This window comes from Panthera leo, chromosome D4 (genome assembly GCF_018350215.1).
Source record: "Panthera leo isolate Ple1 chromosome D4, P.leo_Ple1_pat1.1, whole genome shotgun sequence".
Classification (NCBI taxonomy): Eukaryota; Metazoa; Chordata; class Mammalia; order Carnivora; family Felidae; genus Panthera; species Panthera leo.
Genome location: NC_056691.1, coordinates 25,353,758 through 25,380,225, shown reverse-complemented (window position 1 = coordinate 25,380,225; position 26,468 = coordinate 25,353,758). Strand labels below are relative to the sequence as shown.

General features: G+C 40.1%; 1 protein-coding gene and 1 non-coding gene across 3 annotated transcripts in view; both read left to right on the top strand.

The window, feature by feature from the left end:
* The first annotated feature begins 202 nt into the window (after positions 1-202).
* Positions 203-26,468, top strand: part of SLC28A3 (solute carrier family 28 member 3) — a 59,576-nt gene continuing 33,310 nt past the window's right edge. For both annotated transcript variants that reach the window (XM_042913833.1, XM_042913832.1), the window contains exons 1-3: positions 203-625; positions 21,214-21,297; positions 26,111-26,193. In XM_042913833.1, the coding sequence (XP_042769767.1) occupies positions 548-625; positions 21,214-21,297; positions 26,111-26,193 (245 nt within the window). In that variant the 5' untranslated portion in view covers positions 203-547. The remainder of the gene's footprint in view (positions 626-21,213; positions 21,298-26,110; positions 26,194-26,468) is intronic.
* Positions 23,105-23,209, top strand: LOC122205711. The gene has a single exon (XR_006196217.1). It is a non-coding gene; the product is annotated as a U6 spliceosomal RNA (small nuclear RNA).

Here is a 26,468-nt window from a genome sequence, read left to right as displayed (position 1 = left end):
AGACTTTGAGTTGACTTCTCACTGTCCCTTTATTAGCCAAATGACCCTGAGCAAATTGTTGACTTTACTTTATCACATCTCAGTTTTTGCTTGTCCTGAAGATAAACCAAAACAACCGTATACAAAGTACTGAGCACGGACCTAGCAGAGAATAGTGGTCAATTGTAGCAGCCAGCCCTTATGTTCCTTGCCACCCCACACCATTCCTAGTCCCCAATACCACCCACAGGAAATAGATTATTTCACTGGTGACTGTTGAGAAAGTGTCTTTTTCTGCTCTGTGTACTGAGTTTTCCAAAGTAAAAATGGGCCAGCAATCCTAAACGGGAAGATTAATGAGGTGGGTGGACCTGAACTGGAGGCCTCACCCCACCCACCTATCACTCCTGCTCCGCCCCACAGATTGTTAAGTTTTCAAATGTAAGCCGTGCCCAGGTTCCTACAACAGCAGGTGGCATTCTGACATCAGCAGAGGCTGATGTTCCTTCAGGTACGGAGGAAACTCTAGACCAGACACCTGAAAAGAATTCAGAGCCCAACCAATGCCATGAGCAGCGAAGACTTCGTGGAGCTGAAGAGTAGGACGGCCGCCAGAGCGGAGGGCTACAGCAACACTGGCTTCCAGGTGAGCGGAAGTTTTATCTTGTGTTTGAGACCAAGTAAATGGACACAGTGCTCATTTCTCGCAACCTTGGCAAATTCCCAGACAAAACCAGTGGGGTTCTTGGAACGCAATAAGAGTTTTTCATGACACTCTTTAAACCTATGATTTTTTCCTTTTGGGCTGACAAACCTGAAAAGTCTCTTTTAGTACAACTTGTTTTGATCCCTAACTTGCCCTGTCACTTAGAAACAAGATTGTCTTCTCAGGCTTTTGTTTCAGGTTCACAAGCCCTGCCAATATTTTCCAAAGAGCTGGTAAGAAGGAAAGAATGGAGAGACTCCAGATCCTGGATGTAGGGAGCACTTCAGGCTTTCTTTCTCTTACACCACCTCCCAAAGCACCTGTCAGATGGGAGCCTGGGTGCCCGCCCCAGTGCAGCTGGGTTATGCAAACCAGTCTCATGTCATCAACCAAAACTCACTGAGTGATTAATGCTGCTTAACTTGGAACTGGGTGCTGCAGAGGCCTAGAAAGAGTCCTGTCACAGGGAAACACCGGCCTGTTCTGACTGGCTCTGGGATGAGAGTTTTTCAGGGATGTCCCTAGCTGTGCTTCCTTTCCTAAGCTGACTTGGCAGCCCAAACAAACAGGTGTCAGCAATCTGTTGGGATTCAGAATCACCAAAAAGGCAAAACAAACTTTTAGGCACTAACAAAGGAGGGAACAAGGAAGGTAAAAGAGCTTTGGCACAAGTCCTAAATCTTTTACCCACATGTGACTGTAACTTCCTTGAGCTTCAGTTCAGTTGTCTACACAGTGGTCACACTGAACTTCATCTCATAGATCATAAGTGTAAGGGAGGAAAAGTCTTTTCCTCTACCCTCTTAGATTCAGCACCTGAGATCTGCAAATTAAACTGAGAAATGGCAGATTAACCAGAGAAAGCTATACAAATTTTATTAATATTCTTCATTTTATATTCATGCAGCTTCACAGAAAATAAATGAAAAATTCAAAGAAACATTAAGACTCAGGGTCTTATGTACCATTTTAACAAAGGACAAAAAATTGTGGAGCAGTGATTAGACCAAAAAAAGAGAGGTTAAGCTCTTAGGGCCAAGAAATTATGGGAAAGTGATGAGGAAAGACATGGGGGCAGCTAATGGGAGATAAGGTTTGGCAGTGAGGTTTATGCAATCTTAGCACCATCTCTGTTTCCAGTGACAAGTGTTCTCCTCTGCCTGTTATGGGACACCTACACAAGGGAAAGTTCGTCCCTGCTCTAGACAGAGAGAGGAAAAATGAAGAGCTCTTTCTGCGTTTGTTTTTTCTCAGTTGCCTTCAGCTCAAGATAATTCTCATGCCAAAGTGGTAGATTTGGGGGCAGCATGTCCTGATTCCCCTCATAAGGGTTAAATGAGAAAAAAAGCATAAAGCAGAGGGCCTTTTATGGCTCAAAAGAATAGAAGGGCTAGAATGGAATAGAGTCAAAGTGAGTATGACAGCAAGACAAAGATGTCTGCAAGGGAGGTGGGTCCATGTCACCAGCAACTGGTAGCCCAGTCAGTGAGGAGGACACACATCCACCAAAGATAGTCCTCTTTTCTCTCCCTCATTCTCTTCCATGAAAAGAAAAGGAAAAGAAAGGAAAGGAAAGGAAAGGGAAAAGAAAAGAAAAGAAAAGAAAAGAGAAAAGAAAAGAAAAGAAGAGAAGAGAAAAGAAGAGAAAAGAAGAGAAAAGGAAAGAAAAAAGTACCTCTAGGTCTCAGGGTGCAGAACACGGCATCTCAAACCCAGCAGAATACCACATACCACCACCAACGAGCAGAAACAAGGTTATTTCTTCCAATGCCTGCTGCTTGACAAGAATTTCCAGAGATACATATTTACTCAGCAAAACCATTAACTGCCCCCTAGATAAGACCACTGCTGGAAAGGGATACCAATTCAAGAAGGAATAATACACTATTCTTGCCCTCCAGGAACAAGGCAGGCAGAAACCAATAAGCAATTACGTGTGATGTAAAACAAAAACAAAAAACAATGCTGGAAGTTGGCACCAAGTACATTATAAATAAATAAGCAGGTGGAGCTGGGTTGACTGGGGAGTCTCTGAGGTGGGCAGGGATTTCCTGGTTGAACAGGGAGGGGTGTCAGCAGAGCACTGCAAGCAAAGAGAACTGTCTGCACAGGCCCAGGGGCCTGAAAGAATATGTATGCTGGGGATAGAGGAGATGAGGAGCAGGGGCTCCAGGGAAGGTACAGGGAACAGGCTGGCCCCAGATCACGGGGCCTCCAAATGGCTAAGGCATCAGGAAAGAATAGATCAGAATTCACACTATCAAGGGGTGCCTGGGTGGTTCAGTCGGTTAAGCATCGGGCTCTTGATCTCAGCTCAGGTCTTGATCTCAGGGTCGTGAGTTGAAGCCCAAGACGGGCATGGGGCCCAACACGGAACCTACTTAAAAAAAATAATAAAAGAATTTACACTATCAAATTATTGATACCCCCATTGAAGGTGGACAAAATGGAAAGAGATTTATGTGTGGTTGGGATGACATTTAGGAGGTTGGTATGATAATCAGATTGTAGCTTAGAGGTGGTAACAACCAGCACTGGACAGAAGTACCAATACTCGTAGGAGGCCCTCTTGGCCATGCAATTAGCATTGAGTCAGGGTGAGTTAAGAGCTGCTCTGGCGATGAATGTTTCCATTTTCTCCTCTCTAAAGTAGGATAATAATACCATATCCTGGTGTTGAGAGAATTAAGTGAGTTAATACATTTTTTTAAAGTATGTAATATATGTTTTAAAAAACTACTGTTCGTTCAGGCTGCTATGACAAAATACCACAGACTGAGTGGCTTATAAACAGAAATTTGTTTCTTATTATTCTGAAGCCTGGAAATCCAAGATTGTGACACCAGCAGAACAGTGTCTGGCAAGGGCACACTTCCTCATGGACAGCCATCTTCTTGCTGGGTCCTCACATGGCAGAAGGTGCAAGGGAGATCTTTGGAGTCTCTTTTATAAGGGCACTGATCCCATTCATGAGGGCTCTGCCCTCATGACCTAATCACCTCAAAGGCCCCACCACCTAATACTGTCACATTGTGCATTAGATTCTCCAAACAGGAATTTGGCAGGGGGTGGGAGGGTAGGTAAGGGGACACATTCAGACCATAGCAAGTGCCTAGCATGCCGTGTGAACATAAATAATAGTATGTCTCAGTGCTGGGGCAGATTAAAGAGAGTCAACATTTCTAGCCTGAGATTTCAACTTAGAAGTGATTTTCTTTATGTAGACTGGAAAGACAGAAATAGGGCTGGAGCAAGGAAGACCATGAGTTCATTTTGAGGTTGTTGGTTGAAATTAGGGTGATTTCATACCCCTAGAAGAAAATGGAGAGGAGGCAGGAAGCTCTAGGGATAAAGGCACCTGGAGTCCCCTGGAGGGAACATCATGCATTTGGGGGCTGATCACACAACAGTGAGCCAGTGGCATGGATGACACCAGGAGGAAGGAAACCCAGGAAGCCCCGGTACTTCAGGAACTGGAAAGTTAGAGCAGTCAGAGGTTGGAGCAGAGAGGCCACAAGGAGGGAAAGGGGAGAAGCACCAGGAGAGGGAAGGGTCTGGGGAAGCCAAGGGAAAAGAGAACTACAAGGTTAACAGCAAAGACAGTTCATGTGATTTTTCAACCAGGAGGTCACTGGTGACCAGGGGTGGGATGGGGGGCAGTTTGTGTGATGAGTGGGAGCTGGGAAACTGGGGAAAATGAAGTCAGAGAGGAAGTTCCCCTGGTGGAGAGAAGAGCAGGGAAGAGAGGCTCAGAAGAGGCAAGATTGGGGCTGCAGGCAGGGGGCTTTTTTATTTTTTAAAAATTCATTGTGAAATATAACATGCAGAAAAACACACAAAGCCAACTAGACAGCTTATTATAAAGTGCCATCCAGATCAAGAAATAGGACACTGGCATCCCTCAGCTCTGACACACCAATCCTGCACATCTGTCACAACTGCCCCTGCCCACAGGGGTGACAATGACCCCAACCTTATGGTAATTACTACCCTGCTTTGCTTTATACCTTAACGTATAGTTACGAATCCCCAAGCACTGTTTTTGCCTATTTTTGAACTTTATATAAATAGAAAGTTACAGGAAAATTCTTTGCTTATTTTAAAACATTTATATAGAACTAGGCAAGACAAATCATTTTGTACCTGACTTCTTTTGCTCAGTTTTGTATTGTTGAGACTCAGCCATACTGTTGCATGTAAGTGGAGTTCATCCAATTTCACTGATATACGGTGTTCTCCATAAACATTACACAATTTATCTGTTTTCCTGTAGGTGGACATTTGTGCCATTATCCTTGGAGCTTTTAGGAGCTTCTAGAAACAAATGCAACTATGAATACTCTTAGACATGTCTCCTGGCGCATATGTAACAAATTTATTTGGGGTTACATTTAGGAGTGGAATTGCTAGGTCATGGAGAATACATATATATTTTCAACTTTAGTAATAATGCCAGACTGGTTTCTTAAGTGGTTTTACTAATTTATATTTCCATCCACAGAGTGTAAGTGCCTATTACTCCATAGCCTCACCAATAGTTATCTGGCTTCTTAATTTCAGTGATTCTGGTAGATGTGTAGTGAGTAGTGTAACACTGAGATTTCATTTTAATTTTCCTATGTTATTGGCCACTAGATGCCAACTTTGTGAAATGCTTGTTCATGTCTCTTGCCCGTTTTCTCTACTGGATTCTGTCTTTTTCCTACTGATTTGAAAGAGTTCTTTAAATGTTCTGAATATAAGCCCTTTTCCAATTATATGGTTTACAAATGCCTTCAACCACTGAAACTGTCTTTCACTCTTTAATATTTAGATGCACAAAAGCTAATTATTTGGGGTCCATTTATCAGGTGTTTCTGTTTTATATATCCTGTTTAAGACATCTTTTTCTACTCTGCAAGAGCATAAGGATACCCTCCCATATTTTCCAAAAGCTTGTTATTTTCCTTCTACATTGAGGACTCTACTCTCCCTGAAGTTAGTTTTTATGTATAGTGTGAGGCAGGCATCAAGTTTTTGTTTTTGGGGGTGCCTAGCTGGCTCACTCAGTAGTGCATGTGACTCTTGATCTTGGAGTTATGAGTTCAAGCCCCACATTGGGTATAGAGATTACTTAAAAAAATAAAATCTTTAAAAGCAAAAAAAAAGTTTGTTTTCTCTACATGGGTATCCAATTATTTCAGTGTTGCTTTAAAAAATATAAATTTTCCCCACTTGACAAATACCACATTTATCAAGTGTCCATATTTAGGGTAAGTCTTTTTAGAATAGGACAACCAAAAGATTTTTGCAAAGTCAAAGGAAGGAGAAGGATCCAGAGAAGAGGAAAAGAGGAAAGCAAGAGAGTCCAAATAAAGCTCAGAATTTCTAAGGGTGAAAATTCAGGCAATTTTTGAAAGAATACTTTTACTAAATGATGTTTCTTAGAATCCCAAATGAAGTTTCCTTCTGTCTATGAGTATCGATTGTACCACATGTGGCCCTCAGAGCCACAGAACCCATGCTCACTCTTAAGCCAGCTGGGTGTGGACCCACTTACAAAATTTCAAGACAGAACTCGATGGGAAATACGTCTCCACTCTGCACACACACACAGAGAAAAGCTGACCTATTCCAGGAAATGTCTGGTGAGTCAGTGGGGTTTAAAGAGTTTGTTAAATGGAGGTCAAAATTTGGGAGGTCATTTAAGTCCAAGAATGTTTGGCCTAGATAATTTGAATAGAGAAATTCAAGGTTGGTGGTGATTATGCAAAGTAAAGAGGAAGAGCATTGTTTCTCTCTAATCCCCTGAGGGAGGTCAACATGAATCACACCAGGTGGATGAGGGGTTTCCACTAATTCAGGACAAGTTTGGCTACAACTATCTAGATGTGTTTCTTCCACAGGTGAGTTGAAACACAGAAAACACATGACAATAATTGTCTTTGTGAAGAAGGTTAAAAAAAAATTTTCTCCTCTATCCTCAAATCAGGTCATACCTAGACTTATTTCTAACAGCCTAGATGACTAAGAACTCAAGGCACTTCCATGACATCTTAGAGGGGAAAGATTTAGGGATTTGGTTTCTTCCACAGTCCCTGAATTTATTATTTTTCATGGTGTCTTAACTTAAAATGAAGGTGGTGGCACCAACTGACCCATCTCATCTAGACATTGTTGATGTTGATGAGAAGCTGGCCCTGGATGCTAGCTGAACTGTCATGTGTCAAACTGAAAAAAAAATCAGAAGTGGGAGTATTTGGACTTTTATACAGAACAGATTATTGTGAGCAGGAGCCCCAAGTTTCTATCGTGCTACAGAAGTTTAGAACTGTGTCTTCAGATTGTAGATTTAGGCAGACGTAGTATATGATTTTCACTCAAAGCCGGGATCTAGATTTGGAGGCATCTAATTCTACTCCACACGTGGGCAAAGGTATTTGACCCAGAAGCCACTTACAGCCTTGGCGTGCCTAATTGTTTCTTCTTTTTCCTGGAAAGGAAAAAAAGTTAAAAAAGAAAGAAAGAAAGAAAAGAAAAAGATGACATGCATGCCTTGTGTCTTCTGGAAGTAAATAAAGACAAGTTTCTTAGGAAAACATTATGAGTCACACGGTGAGAGAGCCTCCTGTGGGTGTTCAGGAACAAAGTAGATGATTACCAGGAATGGTTCGGTTGAGAAACAGGGAAATGTAACTGAAGACTTCTCAATGTTCCTTTCAATCCCCTAGTTCTGTGATTTCAAGGCTTTGCTTGCTTTTCCTCCAAGAGCCAAAACCCATTGACATAAAGCATGACATTTATTGACTCAACGAAAATTTATTGACAGTGTGCCAGGCATTATGCAAAAAGCAGGAAATAGCTACCATTTGGTTAAAATTAGTTCATAATGGCAAATCAGCACAACACAGTTTATAAAAAGTGTTACTCATGACACAAGATGGTGGTCTCATCTAGACAGGGAGTTGGGGAATATTTCCCAAATATTCCCAGTGAACACTTCCAGGCTTTAATTCATTAATTCATTCAACGAATATATAGTGAGCACCAACTCAATGGGCGCTAGGCATAAGGAAAATAACCAGTAAGACACAAATAATTCCACAAGCTACCATATCAAAAATTACTTTTTTCCATATGGCACTATGTGGAGAAGTCAAGGCCCCAGATGAGAAGATATGCAACACATGTACAGGGAAACAGAAAAGTAGTAAAGAGAGACAGACAGGAATAGAGGCCAGTTCTGATTCACCTCAAGACTCTTCACTGATTTCAAAATCTTGGTCCCAAGAGTCCGAAACCAATGATAAGTTTAGGTTTAAAACTGAATTTCTACTCTCTGCAGATTCGGGAACATTCTACAGTAAACTAGCCAGACAGATGATAAGGGGTTGTAAGCAAAGTAATGGTATAAACTCCTCCATGAAACATGGTCAGAAAATAGCCCATTAATGTGAGGCGAGGCTTTTTGCACCATAAGAAAGTGTCAGTCATAGTTAAACAGAAGCCAGGATAGGCATACCTGCTTCCCTGTGGATTCTCCAGCTGCCTTACTCCCTCCACCTGCTCAACTGTGGGAACATAACATAGTTCCAAACAGCACAATCTATAAAGTTGTGCAGCTGTGCCCCAGTGGGTCCTACTTGCCTCTCAGTGTCCCTCCCTTTGGATTATATCACTTCTTACAACATTTCTAGCTTTTAAAGTTTTTATTTTTCTATTTTCAAATTACTGTGTCCTAGTTTCTCATACACCTGAATCCGTTGCTTCAGAAAACATTTTGCAAGGAGGAAGCTGATTAGAGGGCACTGGCCTAACTTGTGCAGTAGGAGGATTTGAAATGTAAATTACTTAATTAAGGGCCAGACCCATGCAGATAGAGCAGGTGGGAGCAAAGGTCTTGTTACATGGTATGCTGGATCCAGCAAGGAAGGGAAAAAGAGACAAAGACACACACAAAGCCAACAGAGACATTTCCAGGAGGCAGCAAACATTAGGCTTCCTGTTGACCCAGATGGCTACTTCCTTGTTTCCCTGTAGAACATGAGGTCTTGAGGTCAGAGAAGAGGGAAGAAAGAAGTAAGAGTGGAAGCATTTTGAAAGCACACGTGGAAGAAGACGTGGTCTATCATGGTCCAAGAACTGACTGTACTGCATGTGACTTTGATCTTGGCTGAAGATAACAAGGGGCCCCTTCTTAAGGAGGAAGTGGAGAGGAAAGAGAGAGGTGAGCTTCTGAGAAAAGTCAGACTGGGAAGGGGTGGGGGTTAGCAGGGCACAGGTTAAAAGTCACATAGTGAATCATTATGAGGAAAGTAAAACATAAATTCTTTGGGTGAAGAGTCGAGGCTTCAGAACCAGACTGCCATTAGGCAGTTACCTAACTTCTGCATCTACTTCCCCATTCAAAAATAGGTCCATAACACCCTGCATCAAAGGACTAAGGGGAGATTAGTGGAAAGCACTAGCACCTAGCAAATTGCTCAAGTATCAGCAACCATTAACCAAACCATTTAGTTGGGAATGCTATTTTGGTGCAGGGGCCAAACCAAAATTTGAAACCCATCTATGAAGGCCGCCTCTTTGTATAGTAGATACTGGGATCTACTGATGGATAACTATGGAAGACACCAACAGGCAACTCTGAATTGTTTTAATGGCCGTCAAATGTAAACGTCAAGCCCCTTGGGTCCCTGCCAGACTGAGAGACCTTGGCTCCCTCCCAGCATCTGTGTCTCTTCCAAAGGACTTTTATAAAGTTATTTTTCAAATACTTTGGTTCATTATGATCCATATCTTACTTACTCAAATGCATCTCTTAAAAAAAATTTTATGGGCTCTATCCATGTATTTATAATTAATTTGTATTTATTTAGTCAGTGCTCTTTGGGAAAAGGTGCTTCATGACCAAGGTGATTTTAGGAGTCGCTAAGAAGCAATGTTTTTCCAAACGTAAGCAAATTCAAGTGTCCATGGTGCATGTATCCTCTTTCATGCCTCACTATTAACTATTGTGGCATGAAACAGTCTGGTAAGTCTGATAATGGTCTGATGAGACCAATACTTAGGAAGTGACCATGACTTCCCAAAATAACACAAGAATAAGGCAGGCCCGAGCAAATAAGACTTCATCCTGCAGGTGATTTAGGCTTTGGCATGAAATGCATTTTCATTAAAAAAAAAAAAAATCTATAATAACCTTTGATCCCTTTAGGCAGACTGGCGATTTACCTATGAAAAACAAATCAGAGAAAGAAATGAGAATAAGAAGAATTTTAGTTTCAATTGACAGAGTCAAAGAGATTATATCTTTGTTTCTTTATTTTTTTTCTCAACTATAGGAAGATGTTTTGCTGTTAAGAGCATTTCTGTTTCCCTCATGCATCTTTGGAATTTCAGACACAGCCAAGTCCATTCTAATCAATCTGTAAAAGCATTATAAGGTGCAGGACTTGAACTTTTTAAGTCTTTATCATGATTATAAGAAAATAATTAATTGTGTTATTATTATGGTTGGCATCTTCTAAATTCCCTGAGAACAGAGACCAGCAACCAGCATAGGAACCATTGCCTAGTCCATAGTAGGTACACAAAAAATATTTGTTAGAGGAGTGAATGAGAATGCCTAAGACAGAGCCCCAAGGAACTATATGTAACATTAAGGGTTGAGTTGAAAGGCTGATATGGTACAGGAAATAGAGAAGAAGTCTGGGTGACAAGAGGAAACTAGCAATGTGTGATATCACAAGTTGGACAAGAGTATTTGAAGGAGGAAACAATCCCTTGTGGATGATGAAAACTGGATTTAAGCACATGAAAGCCATCAAAGACTTGGGCAAGGGTGATTTCCATGGAGTGGTAGGAATGGAATACATATTGGAATGAGTGGGAGACAAAATGTGGCAAGAAAATGGAACTAGTGCCTTTATCTGGGCTGCTATAACAAAATACCACAAGCTGGGAAGCTTATAAACAACAAACATTTATTTCTCACAGTTCTGAAGGCTAGAAGTCCAAGATCAAGGCACCAGCATGGGCCCATTCTAGTGAGGCCCCTCTTCCCAGTTCATAACCAATGCCTTCTCAGAGTGTCCTCATATGGTAGAAGGGGTCAGGGATCTCTGTGAGACCTCATTTCTAAGGGCACGATTCCCATTCATGAAGGTTCCACCCTCATGACTTAAACACCATCTCCTAGCCCTGACAGGCATCATCTCCTAATACCATCATCTTTGGAGGTTAGAATTTCAACATGGTGAATTTTAGGGGCACACAAACATTGACCATAGCAGCCAGCAAGCGCAGATGGAAGACTGGTTTTTAGTGGAAGGAGAAAGGATGCTTACCTATGAATTGATAGAGATGCAAATACCAGAGAAGCAAGGGTTAAGTATGGCAGTGTGTGAGGAAGTGCAGAGCACTGTGCCTGGCCCAGTAAGGAAGGAGTCCAGGCATTGTTATATTATTGCTCTAAGAACAGCTTGTCCGGGCTGAAATCACACATTTACCAAACACAAATTATCAACACAAATATCACAGCTACAATAAGAGTGAAAGGCAACCAGGCAGGAGGTCAGTGGTGTCTTGGAATGTACAGTTCTATCTTTATATGACTTTTAGGTAGCTTCAGCTCTGGAAATACTGCATGTAAAAAAGAAATTAAAAATATACATAATGCATTTGTAAAAATTTAACTCCACTGTTGTGGTGATGACCTGGTTAGGATGGTGATGAGCACAGCACTCCATTACCAAGGCATGTTTCCCTCTTTATTAATTAGTAAGTAATCTGTTGGCGGGGGGTAGGGGGGCGGGGTGACATTTAAGGCTATGTGAATATCCAGGTCCCCAACACATTTCACCCAATGGTTTTTGCATCCATGGATGACCCTTTCCTGAATCAATTAGTACTAGGGAATTGCAAAATGGGAGTTTTCATTTCTTCAATATTCCTTCCCTGACATTCTTCTGAAAAGAATAGACTTATCTTTGATCATATTTCTCTATCTGGATTAACATTCCCTTTCTTTTATTACATATTTTATAATCAATTACCAACATTTTTTGCTTCTTGCAACATTATATAATGATTTTTAAACATATAGGAAAGTTGAAGTGATTTCATAGCAAACACCTATATATCCGCCAACTACAGTCCATAATTAATATTTTACCACACTTGCTTTCTCATGTATTTTTTCATCTACACTATATCCCCCCATTAGTCCATCTTATTTTTTGACACATGTAAGTTGCAGACATTATTCATATTTTCCACTTTTTAGTGCTCAACTTGTCCTAAACTTGCCCAGTGATCGCAGAATGCTTTTTGATAAGGATTCAATTTATTTATTACATACAACCATTCTAGACAATATATGAAGTAAACATTTGTAGTATATAAAATTGTGGCCATGTTTTAGCATATTAATGCTTTTAACAGATGGCCAGAATTAGAAGTGGGGCCAAGCGTTGGCCTTCATGGTACCTGTATCTTACAGCCTTAAGTGGCTCCACCCAGTGGACATTTCATGCAGCAACTGCTAGTGTCTGGCCTACATGAACGTGTCTGGTCTGACACCAGAATTACATTGGAAGCTAATCTGCATTTCATCTTCTAAACATAACCCAAGACTCTAATGAATTCTGATAGAAAAACAACTACTTTTAGAAAAGCATATGACAATCAGCCCCGGTTAAGCAGGATACTTAAACATCATTCATTTGCGGCTTATTTCAAAGCAAAGCTTATTTCAAGCCTTTATTCCTGGGTATTATTTGATTTCCCCCACTGGTAGATTTTCTGGACGATAATAGGGACAGACCCAGAAGTAAAACCAAGATATCCAAGTGCAAGTAAGAATAAAGGTCCATATTCTCCCAGATGTACTTATGGTTGCTTCATAACTAAGAGATCCACAAGGTGGAAGATGAGTGGGGATGCCTTCTCCATGGTCTTGACAGAGAAGAATATGCTCCATCACACAGACCAAGAGGAGGTAGAACCGCTTGTTTGAAATGAATGCGAAAGGTGCAAAAGAACCGTCACTACATTGAGTTAATATATACAAGTAGAAAAAAAAGAATTGATATCTGTTTCAAATATCTCCAAATATAATTTACATCCATGGCATTGCAATTAAGGCAGTCATTCACACTTGCCACAGGACCTTGTTGGTTTTTTTTTCTTGTTTTTTAAAGTGTTGAAAAAGATGTTTATACACTATCACAAATTAATTTTAATACTTTAATAACTAGGTTTCAATAAAATTATTTCCTTTTTAATATTATATCTAATTAATATAATAAAGGAGTTCACAGGCTCCATCAACTGTCCTGCTTTGGGACACTTCTGAGAAGCTGCATGTAGCTTCAATCACAGTGGCAGAATTCAACCAGAGCCACAGGGAGGTCAGAAATGTACCTCTATTCTGTGAAATCTCAGGCCCAGCTAAAATTCAGAGCCCTATATTTAAAGGAAATAGAGAAAGATAGATATCAGGGACACCTAGCAGTCTTGGCCACAATATATTTTCTATTGGAGTTATATAATTCAATAGATGCTAATCAGATTCATATTATTTATTGTCATCTTGGTCTTCCTTATTCTTACTTTTGCCCATTTGACCTGTCATAGACTGAAAGAGTTCTATCAACCTCTTTCGAAATGTGTTTCTAGATATTTCTTCCTCGATTCCCTTTACATTAATCTACACCATTTGTACACAGATAGCCAGGCTTCTCAGAGCATTAGATTGTACTCTGACCATTGTTTCTTTTGGAACACCTGAATTGCTTTTTTTAATCCTGTATTCAGCCTTGGTCAATTACGATCCTGACCACTCCACGTTTTATCTTTCTGAGTCCCTGAGTCATTTCCAGGACAGAATCTCCTCAGTTTATGATGGGATTATGTCCCAATAAATCCATCATAAATTGAAAATATTGTATGTCATGAACGCATTTAATACACCTCATCCACCAAACATAGCTTAGCCTACCTTAAATGTGCTCGGAATCCTTATGTTAGCCCAGAGTTGGGCAAAATCATCCAATACGAAGGCTATTTTATAACAAAGTGTTGAATATCTCCTGTAATGCATTGAATACTGTGAAGTGAGAAACAGTGGTTGAATGGACACAGAATTGATTGTGGACGCTAGTGATCTCATGGCTGACTAGACAATGCCCAGCATCACGTGTGAGGATCATACTGCATATTGCTAGCCCCAGAGGAGGTCAAAATTTAAAGTTCAACGTACAGTTTGTACTGTAGTAAATGCATGTCTCTTACGCACCATCATAAAACTCAAAGACATCAGAAGGTGTCTGTGTGTGGTTACGTGTCCTTATTACCCCCTCTGACTCCATCGAATCCATTGATCTGCCAGATGGGTGTATTTGTTCTTAGCTCCTCTCATCATATTTTATGTTGTGCTTTGTAAAAATCTTTTCACATATGGTTTGCATATTCTTTATTTTTGTTCGTTTTCTTCTGAAGATGTATTTTTTTGTTGTTATCTTAATGGTTCCTTTTATAATGAGCTTAAGATTATAAGTAATCACAAAATTAGTATATTTTTCTAATTTCTGGGGGTTTTTTTTCCTTCTCTTCCACCACTTGATTTTAGCGGAATATATATATTTTAGCATTTACCTTTCCAAAACACTGCTGCTTATAATGTCGTTCAGCTCTCAGAAATTAAAAGATAAGAAGATTGGCCTGTTCACCCTATCTTCTACCTTTTCTTTTATTTTCTTTCTTCAGCTAAGTGTTCTGAGTATCTTTTCTACACTGTGAGGGGTTAAAATGTCTATAATTTCTTCTGGAATCTTAATCCCTGGATTAAGGTTTTAATTCATTAAATAGATTCACAACATACTGTCACTCCTTTTGCCATAATTTTTCATTAATCTTTTGTTTGGCTGAAGTTTCTCCCCTAGACGTTTCTCTAAGAAAACCGTGGAAGCCATTTCTAGGAGTACTTGCAGGCTTAAATTTATTTTTATAAATCTGATCATTCTAAACCTTCCCCTAATTTTTCTCATTTGGGTACAGAGCCCTGCTTTTCCCTACTTTCCTGTACTCAGGGGTTTCACTAGCTCCTGGCTCACAAAGATCACAAAGGGAGAATGTTATCAATGTTCTGTGGTCCTGCTTCCTTGCACCCAATTCAAAGCTCCCTTCAGATCATTCAGAAGTGACAGAGAATTATGCCAGGGAAATGTGATGACGAACTACAGGCTGAGCAGGCATTTCCCCTCTCGCCGTACTGCTGCTCCTTAATCCAGTCCATAAACCCACACAGGCTGGTGAGAAAAACAGGAACATCTCAGGAAGGAATGGTCTAGCTAGCGCCCATGAACTACATTAAGGATTCTGTAAACCAGAGACTTGAGGCACAAGGCTACCTGAGCCAAAAGGGTCACATGCCATACAATAAGTAAAGATCAAAGACTTCTGGAATACCACCTTTGAAAATGCCATCATTCCAAGGCAAAGCCCATGCAATTTAGAGGGAACATTATAGAGTAAATGGCCTTAAAATATTTGACATGAAGTAAAACATAAATAAATAAAGGGGGAGCTATATTCCCAAACAATGAGAAGAGATTAGATTCATGCAACAGATGTTGACTTTTATATGCCGAATTTCAACCATCGAGAGCAAAGTGGCTATAAATGCCCCAGAGAAGCAAGTAGGTAGCAAACTCAACAGTAAAACTAATATAAAAGTCAATTGACAAAAGTCAATTGCTATATATGGCACTAGGTAGGTAATGAATGTTACACTCCTATATGGTGATGAATATGGCTTCAAGACATTAAGCTTGGAGTTGAACCCGGAAATGGCGATGGAACCCAAGCCTTTATCACAATGCAGCACCAATTAGTATAGATAATTTGTCAATATTCCTGAAAGCAGTCGTCTTCAGGTTTTTGGTGAGCCGCTTCCTATGATCTATTTATATTGCATTTTGGAATTTTAAGTTACTATTTGAAACACTTGCTCCAGCTAGTCCCATTCCATGTTCATAGAAATGGAGACAGAAAAGTTAAATCAGTCATTTGAAACTCAAAAAAAAAAAAAAAAAAATTGGAGGTGTATTTCTGGTACCTTCATTCAGGCATCTCAGGCATAGAATATTAGAACATACAGTAACCTTCTTGGAGAAGTAGAGAAAGCAGTCCCATACCATTTTGTCTCTACTTAGTTGTAGAGACACAATTATAGCTTCACTATAATAAGCCTGTAGGAATATCTTTCCACTGAAAAACAGTCACCAAGCACTTCCGTGCTGCCATTGTGTTATATACATGGTATTCAGCAGAGAACAGGGGACAGAGAATCCGGCTTCTCAGCTTAAAGTCCAATGGGTATAATATAGATTTTTACATATTTACACAGTTCCAAGTTTTCCAAATGACATCCATAGCAATATTTTAAGGCATCACTCCTCAGAAAGTATCACATTGACTGTTTCTTAGGAAGATTGCTTTAAAGATGTACAGAGATGGGGAGATAGGTAGGATGGATGGATAGATGATAGGTAGATAGAGATAGATAGATAGGTAGATAGGCACACACACATACACACATAACAAAATAAGCAAACCTGATCACCAACCTAAGTCTGTTCTGATAGTATAAAGCCTTCCAACCAAGGTATTTTAGCAAACACTTTACAAAACTTGCTGTGAAGTGTCAAGCTCTAGAACCAGTTAAGGCTCTTCATAGTGGGGTGCCTGGGTGGCTCAGTAGGTTAAGCATCCAACTCTTGATTTCAGCTCAGATCATGATCTCACAGAGCCCTGAGTCGGGCTCTGTGCTGACAAATGCTTGTGATTCTCTTTCTCTCTCTCTGCACCCCAACTCAAAATAAATAAATAAACTTAAAAAAAAATCTCTTCCTAATGACTCCTCAGGGTCCTTATCAACATCATATTTGCCTGATGAGCCATTCCCATCTGTCATTAACCAACATGATGTATGTCCCACCAGAACTCAGGTTGAAAGTCTCTCCAGGGATGAAGGTGTCTGTTCTTGCCCTAGGCTCAAGCCCATCAGTGTCCCCCTCAGCAAGACCAACCATACCGTCAGAGCACACCAGGCCAGAGTAGTTTCTGGAAAGAAGGTTGAAGAAAGTCTCCCCTGGCAGAGTGGTGTTCAGTCTGCAGCAGAGAAACCCCCCGCCACAAAAACTGAGAAATGGAAGCCACATTGTGCAATCAGGGCCACAGTGGGAGGGAGAGACCAAGTAAGCGAAGCAGACATGGTTGCAAGAGAAAGCGTCAGACTAATCACGGAGACAGACATGTCCACAAATGCAGAAGTGCCCACTTGTGTATTTAAAGAATAGCATCTACTTAAAACCAGTCTATAGGGTGAGAGGCCCACTATCCTGGGTTGGGAAATGACCACCAAAGCCTAAATATAGTTTAAAAGTGGCCACGAGCATTTCAGGAAACTTTCAGCACCTCTGTCAAGTCTACCTGGTCTTTTCTTTTCTTCTCTTTTCTTTTCTTTTGTCTTTTTTTTTTTTTTTTTTGAGTATACACAATGTTACACAATGATACACAATGTTACATAAGTTTCAGGTATACAACATAGTGATTCTACAAGTTTCTATATTATGCTATGCTCACAAGTGTAACTACCATCTGTCACCATTCAATACTATTATACTACCATTGACTGTATGCTGTACCTTTTATGCACATGACTTATTCATTCCATAACTGGAAGCCTGCGTCTCCCATTCCTCTTCACCCATTTTGCCCAACCCCCCACTCCGCTCCCCTCTGGCAACCATTGGTTTGTTCTCTGTATTTATGGGTTTGATTCTGCTTTTTGTTTATTTACTTATTCACTTGTTTTGTTTTTTAGAGTCCACATATAAGTGAAATCATACAGTTTCTCTTTCTCTGTCTGGCTTATCTCACTTAGCATACTACCCTGTAGGTCCATTCATGTTGTCCCAAATGGCATAATCTCATCCTTTTTATAGCTGCATAATATTCTGTTGGCTATAGATATAGATGACGTCTTCCTTATCCATTTGCCTATCGATGGACACTTAGATTGCTTCCATGTCTTGACTATTGTAAATAATGCTGCAATAAACATAAGGGTGCATATATCTTTTTGAGTTAGTGTTTTTGTTTTCTTCAGATAAATATCCAGAAGTGGAATTGCTAGATCTTTTTATCTTCATGAGGTCCCAATAGTTCATTTTTGCTTTTAATTCCCTTGCCTTTGGGGATGTGTCAAGTAAGAAATTGCTGCAGCTGAGGTCAGAGAGGTTTTTCCTGCTTTCTCCTCTAGGGTTTACCACTATCTCTTTAGACATTCCCAAGACCAAAGGGTCCTGCCCTGAGGTCTAAACTCTACAGGCATGATAGTCTGGGGTTGGACGGTCTGAGTTCAGATCCCATCTTGGCTATCCTGGTTATATAACCTGAGTCATGCAATGCACTTACATTTGCCTTAGTTTCTTCATCTGTAAAAATGGAGATCATTGGATCACAGGACTTCAAAGAGTTTAACCTTGTGTCGTGTACCTACTATGTATTATATCAATCCAGGTGCAAATAAAAACAAAACCAAAAGTAACAAGGGAGAAGCTTGTATCCTGCAGATAAAGGTCGGGAAGTAGGTAGTATAGAGCTGGAGTGGAAGCACTACTCTGGGTTTTAGGAACCCAAGAGCCCTACAACTCACTCACTGCTCTAACATCCCCAGGATGGGGCTCTTGTGTTCATGTTCATGGCCTGGCTGGAGCCATCCACACACAAGGCAGCATGATGTAGGAAAAATGTAAGGGACAAAGGGCACCTGCCAGCCATCTCTTAAGGCATATTCCTGAGCTGCCCCACTCAGGGTACCACATCTATTTGTACTTCATTGGCCAGAATCTAATTATAAGTGGAAATGTCGCCATTTTTCTGGGTGGCTACATGTTCAGCTATAATTCTATAGAAGGGAAATACCTTAAGTAGATGGGGAGGAAATGGTTTCAGTGATTTTTCATGTTTTAGAGGTTGAATGGTTTAGAAACTGAAAGGAATAAATAAGTAAATAAATACATAAATAAATAAATAATTTTAAACACCTCTGTCCATCTGTACTCACTGCAACACCCACTGTGGACCTGTAGTTGTTCGAACAGCATGGAAAGTTCAGGATGGAACCCCAGGCTCAAGGATCTGCCATTCAGAGCATCTCAAGCCAGAATGGAGTACACCCAGCAACTAACCCTAACAAGAGAAATTACATGGCATGCTGTAAGCTGCTTACAATATTGTCACCCATTCAGTGGAGTGACAAGCTTGCATTTATAACACAATATTCATTGTAGTTCAGTGTACTAAGATATCTAGTAATCTATACTAATGTATCTAGTAATCTGAATTGCTAAGTAGATGGTCAAAAACAACAGGCCAAGAAGTAATTATGGACCGACCACCCATTCAGGCCCTATGACTGCAATTTGACAAGAAGCAATAAGACAAAGCAAAGCAATGTCTTAAGGGTTATTTTTCTAGCGCCAATCAACACCCACAACACCCCCATGGTTTCTGTTGGAAATCCTCAAATGATAGACATTGTTCTTCCTGAAAACGTTAAAAAGCCAAGGCGTACACTCTACCAGAGGTAAAACAATCCATTACATGTTACAGAATACGTCCACAGGTGCCCTTCTCAACACTTACATCTATTCTACCCCACCCCCAAACACAACACACACACCCACACACACACACACACACACACACACACACACACACACACCCCATTTCCTATTTCATCCTTGTGTTCCACAAGTTTCAGATTCTGCCACCAGGTGGCAGGAGTAATCAAGAATTAGCAGGAATTACCAAGAAGGTCCCAGAAAATGTCAGGATTCTGGAAGGGATCATAAGAACACTGAATCAAAACTGTGGTATAGATGGGTAAACTGAGGCTGCAAAGCATCACACATGGAATTAGGGACCCCAAGGACCAACACCCTCTGTTACCTGTGCCCTGTATTTCCACCAACTTACACTGGGTTTTATAGTAAAACCTTGGATTGTGAGTAGCTTTTTTTGTGGGTGTTCCACAAGATGAGCAAATATTTCTAATAAATTTTACCTTGATAAACGAGTGATGTCTTGTAATAAAAGTAGTATGTGATGCCAAACGTCACATGATCACAACTGAGCCAATGGTTCTTGAAATTTGCTTTGATATACAAGTGCTTTGGATTACAAACATGTTTCCAGAAAGAATTATGCTCACAAACCAAGGTTTTGCTGTACTTGTAACTTTTCAGCTTTATTTACGTATTCATTTTTATTTTAAAATTTTCAGCATCCATGAAAGTGAGAATAGTAAAATGAGTCCCTGAGTGCCCACTAGCCCACCCCAATCAGCAAGCTTTGTCATCTTTCCATACCATACACAGAGCCCCCTACTATATTTTTTACCAAATACTCAGCTGTATTATGCCATACCAGTTAATGCAACATCAAAATTTCTGTGGTTCATTCATTCAACAACTAATCATTAGCAACAGCAACTAATGATGTGTGGGAGGCACTGTGCTAAAGTAAGATATGCAGCTGTGACACAAAAAGGCACTGAGGCAACCAGGCTTTTATGCATAAGTCACATGTACGCTGCAAGTTAGATTTTATCCACATTTTATACACTCTTGTATTTTAATAGGTGGAAAATGCAACACGAGTTAGAATTGTAATTTTTATAGATCCTTGGGGCCAGACAGATCTAAAGTTAATATCAAAGTCATACACTTGTTCTTCTTTCAAAGACAAGGTCACAGCCAACAGGCCAAGCAGGATACGTTTCCTGAAAAGCTATGGGGACCTACCTGACACGGTTTATCTACCTTGTTGCCTTACGTGGAACGAATTACCTTATGAAGGCAAGTTGGGATGAGATGGGAGAAAGATTGGACCCCCTCAAAACAGGTAAAAGAGCAATGAGCGAGGGGGTGTCAGTCATATGTCAAAACAGCAGCTCAGGGGTAAGGACACTCCTCCAAGAGAACAGCTGACTCCCATCCAAAATGTAAAATCAAGACAGCTTGACAAAAGAAGGCATTTTCTGATTCTCATTACTAGGAGAGATTGCTTTAAGCTAAACAAAACACATTTTAGCATTTCAAAAATCTAATATCTAAGAAGAAAACTACCTGGCCTACATTTTTCTTTATTTTATAAGTTGGAAACCTGTGGTATGTGATGCCCCCTAGCCTCTTCTCTGCTTATTACAAAGTCACATGATTTAGACGGAGGCACCTGGTCCTCCTTTCTCTCTTCCTCAAGCTGGACCACATCATTCCTTCCATCAGAACAGAACAGAGATCATCTGTTTCTTTATAAGCCTGAGATTCACTGGTCCTTTCTTTTTTCAGCTGACTCATCTAAACACCTCCTCTTTGCTGTCCCATCCCTCAAAATTCTTTTGGTACCATTTTATGAAAAGAACATTTGAGTTTCTTGATTCTGAAATTGTATTTTTGCAATCTGTACTTTTTCCTTAGAATGAAGATGACTCCGATGAAAAACAGAACACATCAAGAAACAACAACTCACTAAGGTGTAGAGCTGTGCAAAACACCCAGCAGGTAGGGCGGCGATGGTTGAGTGAATCTATTACCATAGTAACTGCTGTGCAACAGGGACGGACAGTGTGGGGACAGAATGCATGTGCTCAGCTGGCACTCAGAGGAATGAATTAACTGGTAATTAGAATGTGTAAGGCAGAGTCGTGAAGAAAACACACGTGCTCAAACAAAGAGATTTTGTGTTTGTACACCTGTCCCCAGAGTTCTCTGCTGGCGAGAGTACATAGGCTTTCTCGGACACGTCACTATTACAGATGCCAAACTCCCATCGCAAAGCATAAAGCACTGGCTTAAACCAAAGCATCTCGATTTTAAAGTAAGTGAGGCAGATGAAGAAGGTTCTAAGATGTGGTTCTAACACTATCCATCATGCCTCTCGAGTTCCTCAGATGCCTAAGCTTACAGCAGGCTGAGGCACTCTGTCGCAAGGCTACTTTTATTTCTTTTATATATTGAATTCTGGGTAGGATCTCATTTGGAGAAAGGCTTCTGTTGCTAAAAATCAAGCAGATTATTCATGTAGATCATCCTTTTTTGGGTAATTCTGGGTGCCTAATATCAAGCCATCTATTGGAGGGAGTTATTCTCATGATAAAAAGTATAACTTGTTTAAAGTAGAATATGTGGGAAATTATTGCGGCAAAATTTGGAAGACAGAAAAAGTGACCTGTATAATTCCAGGAAAAAAATCAGTGCCTAACATCTTAAAATGTGGCCTTTTAGTGCAAATATACACTGCCATGCACATGTCACTTATATTGGGATCATGCTATCCATATTCTTACTGTCTATTTTACTTAATATATTATAAAAAAGTGTCCATTTCCCTATTTATGCAACAAAACAAGAGAAAACAATACTTCTGTCCATATAAAACCTGCACATAGAAGTTTATAGTAACATTATTCATAATTGCCAAAACTTGGAAGCAGTCAAGATGTTCTTCAGCAGGTGAATAGATAAATGAACTGTGGTTCATCCAGACAATGGAATATTCTTCAGCACTAAAAAGATATGATGAACCCCCAAGCCATGAAAAGACATGGAGGAACATTAAATATGTATTACTCGTTAAAAGAGGCAGTCTGAAATGACTACATACTGTATGATCCCAAATATATGACGAAGGAAAAGGGAAGACTGTGGAGACAGTAAAAAGACCAGTGTTTGCCAAGAGGAGAGGGTGGGATACATGGGCAAAGCACAGAGGATTTGGGGGGCAGTGAAACTACTCTATGTGATACTATTATGGTGGATACATGTCATTATGCATTTGTCCAAACCCATAAGATGGACAACACCAAGAGGGATCCCTAATGTAAACTATACATTTTGGGTGATAATGTGTCACTGTAGGTTCATCAATTGCAACAAGAGGCGGTGATCATGGGGGAGGCTATGCATGAGCGGGGGCACAGGTATATGGAGAATTTCTCCTTATCATTCAATTTTGCTGTGAACCTGAAACTGCTCTTTAAAAAAATGAAGTCTTTTTTTATTGTTTCACAAAACAATCAAAAACAAAAAAATTTAGACAATTTACTGTTATACACAAGAACATAAAGACTGAGGAGGATCCGCCACATTGGGCACCAATGGTCGTTGGGTGATCTTGGCAGAGGCCATCTCAATAGAAGCCTGATCACAATGGACTGAGTGAGTAGGATGTAAGGGTCACTAAAAGTAAAGGCAACTCTCTCCAGCAGTTTGGCTGTGAAGAGAAGGAGGGAGGGTAGATGTCCTATGACTATGGGGTCAAGGAGATTTTGTTGTTGTTGTTTTCGGTTTGTTTTAAAGATGAGGATGGGTGCTCACTGTGGCAGCACACATATAAAATTGGAATGACAGGAAGAAGACCGGCAGGCCCCTGCACAAGGATGACATGCAAATTCATGAAGCTCCCATATTTTTAACACACACAAACACACACACACACAAATCCCACAAAAAAAAAACAACTAAAAAATGGGCAGAAGAGATGAACAGACATTTCTCTAAAGACACAGATGGCCAATGAACGTATGAGAAGACACTCAACATCACTCACCATCAGGGAAATGCAAATAAAACCACAATGAGATATCACCTCACACCTGTCAGAATGGCTAAAATTAAAAACACAAAAAACAACAAGTGTTGGCGAGGATATGGAGAAAAAGGAACCCTCATGCACTGTTGGTAGGAATGGAAACTGGTGCAGCCACTCTGGAAAACAGTATGGAGCCTCCTCAAACACTTAAAAATAGAATTACCATATGATCCAGTAATTACACTACTGGGTATTTGCCCAAAGAATATGAAAACGCTAAATCAAAGGGATACATACACCTCTATGTTTATTGCAGCATTATTTACAAAGCCAAACTATGGAAGCAGCCCACATGTCCACTGATAGAAGAATGGTTGAAGAAGAGGTGAGATAGATAGATACACAGATACATAGATAGATAATGGAATATTACTCAGCCATAAAAAGAATGAAATCTTGTCATTTGCAGCAACATGGATGGATCTAGAGAGTATAATGCCAACTGAAATAAGTCAGCCAGAGAAAGACAAATACCATATGATTTCACTCATATGTGAAATTTAGCAAGCAAAAGAAATGAACAAAGAAAAAAAGAGACAAGCCAAAAAACATGCTCTTAACTATAGAGAACCAGTAGTTACCAGAGGGGAGGTGGGTGAGGCATGGGTGAAATAGGTGAAGGGAATTAAGACTACACTTATCATGATGAGCACTGGAATTGTTGAATCACTATATTATACACCTGAAATTAATATAACACTGTGTGTTAATTATACTGGAATTACGATTTTTGAAAAAGAAAAAATCTTTACCAATCTGATAGGTAAACATTAATTAAACAAACAAATAAAGATGGGAATGGGTGTGGGAATAAAAGAGAATAGTTAATGCCAGGCATTCCATTGATAGTAGGTAACTTGAGACAATTTCACTGTAAGAAAATAATAATCATGATTATTTAAGTCAAATAATTGTCAAACTTTACTGGCTAAGCTAGGTGTTAGATGGGAATGAAATGAATAAGGCTTATCTCTACCCCTATCCTCAGCAGCTGCAGCTTGGACCCCACTGGTCTCTCCTTCTGTTATCCTTCACCAGAAAATGAAGTTAGTCTAAATGTAAAGTATAATGGAGTTTGGCAGCAAAGGACTCTATGATCTTTGAGAATCCTTTCAGCTCAGAGATATGCTTGTGACTTATTTCGAGGAATTCTCTTACAGTCCAGATCAATCAATGGCCACCTGGGCTATGACAGAAAATAAAAGCTGAGATATGACTTTATCTGTCTTACAGCACATTCAAACCACTCCGCATTTGCATACTTCTTTGCCACTTTCCCTCACCATTGCTTACGGTAGCTGGGCCTATTTGAGATATTATTGCAAAGCGGTGGAAGGCAGGAAATCCTCTATGCTATCCTGAGAACAGGACGGGTCATGGATATTTAAAAGTTCAAACAGTGGGGGGCGGGGGTGGCACCGGGTGGTTCAGTCAGTTAAGTGTCCAACTTTGGCTCTGGTCATGATCCCGCAGCTCGTGAGTTCAAGCCCCATGTCGGGCTCTGTGCTGGCAACTCGGAGCCTGGAGCCTGCTTTGGATTCTGTGTCTCCCTCTCTTTCTCTCTCTCTCTGCCCCTCCCCCACTCGCACTCTGTCTCTCTCTCTGTTTCTCAAAAATAAATAAACATTGAAAAAAATTTTTTTTGAGTTCAAACAGTATCTAGAAAGATAGCCCAGGTATATACTTCATTAATTAGAGCAAGGGTTAGCTAACAAAGGGAAATACTTCCCTTTAGCCCAACTGATAGGACCCTAGTTCCCAAGGGAAAGTTAATCAGCTCTTGATGATACTAGGCTAGTGGTCACATCTGCAGGCCAGGCTTTGGGCTGTCAGGAAAATAAAGCCAGCCTTGGTCTCAGTCCTTTGGAAAACAGGGTTGACAGAGTTTAAAAGGAGATTTATACAGCCTCTGATATAAACTTCATTTAGCACTTGCCTGAGAACAGCACAGGGGTTGAATGATTACAGTAGAGAAAGGAGCAAAAAGCATAGATATGAGCCTATTCCCTAAAGGAAAGAAGAAAATACCAACAGTTCCTTTGGAAGAAAAAGGAGAGAGAAGTGTGATCCTGTAGGTTTTGTGTAAAGGGAAAAATGTGCAAGTAGATAATAGGAGCTATCTTCTTGCATAATAATTTTAAAAGACCTTTAGAAAGTCCTTTGCCAATGAAAAAGAATGAAATCATGCCATTTGCAGCAACGTGAATGGAACTGGAAGATATTATGCTGAGTGAAATAAGTCAGAGAAAGACAGATATCATATGTTTTCACTCATGTGGATCTTGAGAAATTTAACAGAAGACCATGGGGGAAGGCAAAGGAAAAAAAATAGTTACAAACAGAGAGGGAGGGAGGCAAACCATAAGAGACTCTTAAATACAGAGAACAGACTGAGGGTTGATAGGGCTGGGGGGTTGGGGGATAGGGGAAAATGGGTGATGGGCATTGAGGAGGGCACTTGTTGGGTTGAACACTAGGTGTTGTTATGGAAGCGATGAACCATGGGAATCTACCCAAAACCAAGAGCACACTTTACACACTGTATGTTAGCCAATTTGACAATAAATTATATTAAAATAAATAAATATTTAAAAATTAAAAAAATAAAATTAAATGCAGTCCATAAAAAAAGTCCTTTGCCAAAATTCTAAGCAAAAAGAGATCAGGGTTCATTTTGCCCAGAATTCTCATTATTTCATCTCTGCTGCAATGTTTGATTTCCAGGACGAAGAGCAGGTCACCATTGAGCAGGATTCTTTAAGAAACAAAGAAGATGTGGAGGATGATCCAGAGGCACATCAAAAAGGGTACAGGTTTAAACGGAGAAATAACCATACTGACCTCCTTTTTGGTTTTGCCACTTTGTTTTATCTTCATCTAATTTTAAACATTTATTATTATTTATTGGATATTACCACCACTACCACCCATTTCCCTTCCCCACTACCCGCCCAACACCATTTCCAGAAAAATTAATGGATCTCTATGATAATCACCATGGTAAATTCAAACTGCTAATGTCCTGGGAACCGAATATCCAGGACAGTCTTCTAATTAAAGGCATAAATTACCAACTAATTGC